The sequence below is a fragment of the Lucilia sericata genome, unplaced genomic scaffold (genome assembly GCF_015586225.1).
Source record: "Lucilia sericata isolate MDLA Ls3-8-SP2 unplaced genomic scaffold, ASM1558622v1 Contig000255F_arrow, whole genome shotgun sequence".
NCBI lineage: Eukaryota > Metazoa > Arthropoda > Insecta > Diptera > Calliphoridae > Lucilia > Lucilia sericata.
The window spans coordinates 361,746-363,331 of NW_023994281.1; the positions used below are offsets into that span (position 1 = coordinate 361,746).

The 1,586-nt window shown below is 32.2% G+C and overlaps 1 protein-coding gene across 1 annotated transcript; it reads right to left on the minus strand.

Annotated features, from left to right (window-relative positions):
• Nucleotides 1-517: 517 nt before the first annotated feature.
• On the minus strand, nucleotides 518-1,287 carry LOC119602821 (protein sisterless A-like). The gene has a single exon (XM_037954571.1). The coding sequence runs from the start codon at nucleotides 1,274-1,276 to the stop codon at nucleotides 647-649; it is 630 nt and encodes a 209-aa protein (XP_037810499.1). The 5' UTR covers nucleotides 1,277-1,287; the 3' UTR covers nucleotides 518-646.
• Nucleotides 1,288-1,586: the final 299 nt, after the last annotated feature.

The following is a 1,586-nucleotide window of genomic DNA, read 5'->3' on the forward strand; positions in this document are numbered from 1 at the left end:
GCTTCTATTAACTGAGTCCATAAATTTAAAAAACAAACATTTTCAAATGTCATCATAGTTAACCTAAAAGATATTAAACGACACACAAATACATATATCCCAAACCCACTGTTTGCCAGCAACCTTCAACATTAATATATACCCATATCGGTATTTAACATAAACATTTGGTATTGACATTTACACCCCCCGAAAAAAAGAATGACAACTTTTTTAAAAACAAATTTAATTAAAGTTTGTTTTGCAGTTTATCTGCAAAAACCACATTTGGTCGAAAAAATCATTTAAAAAACAGTTACGCCAAAACACAAATCAACAACTTCAGTTAAATGAAACAAAACATTTAGCTTTAATTTAATATTACACAGGGAACAAAGTTCATTTTATTAAATTAAAAAAAATTAAATCACATTTAAAAAGTTATACAAATCACGAATACTAAAAACTAAACAAATCTACACAAAAAATATATCTCACAGACAATTTTTACTTAAAACTATTATTTGACTTCCTTTTTCCGTCATATTACTGCAGGCAAATGATGAGGAATTTGCAGGTTGAACTAGCTTTTCACACATACTTATGCAGGCCTTAGCAAATGACGGTATAAGAAAAGGAGGTGGGGAGTAGGATGATGAGCTGCATATTACTCTTCCATTTTGATGGTTTGGTTCAGTTCTTGCACATATTCCATGTCATATCTTTGACGTAACTGCTGGAGTTTATCTTCGGGTAAACCTTGGCTAAGTAATTGATTTTCAGCTTGTTTAATGAGATCCTGTATACAGTCAAACATTTGAGCACTTTGTAGTAATTTCTGTGATATATATTTGTGACGATATTTCGATTTAGCTTTCTTGATTTTATTGTTATAACGTGAGCGGCGACAAGCCTCGGCCCGTTGTTGTTGCAAAAATTTCTGGTTTTCCCGCTTGGAAGAGGTGGAAACGGTTACAACATCTACCACATCATCGTCACTAGATGTTTGTTGCTGTTGTTGTGGCTGCTGATTGTTGTTGTTTCGTCGTTCAATTACTATGGGATTTTCCCTTAGCATTTGTTCCACGTATTGCTGTTCCTTCTTCAGAACATTTTCTTTTATAACCTTTAACTCCATCTCTACCATATGATCAATATTTTCCGGGTTAACATTCATAGCACTGGCCAGTGCCGCTGGATTGAATGGTTGTATTTGTAGGTCCTGTGACAGTGATTTATATATTTGTTGTAGAAAATATCCGTTTTCTGTTGAGTTTTCCATTATGCTGCTGTTCATTAGTTGCTGTGTTCTCTTTGAATGTGTTTAATGTAATGTGTGTTCTACTCAAAAAGCGTTAGGTTTTTATACAAATTTACTCTGTTAACCTTTAACCTTTAAATTTTCACGAATACCTGCTGCCTGTTTTCATATTCGCAAATATAATGTTAGGTAAAGGAAAAAGAATAATTTTATGATTTTGTTTTTCCATATTAAGATTTTATGATTCTGTTTTCGTTTTTTCTTCATTTTTCGAATAATTGTTTAAGATTAATTCATACAGCCGCAGATCTTATTGACAGATCGTTTATTTAATATGGGAAATTTC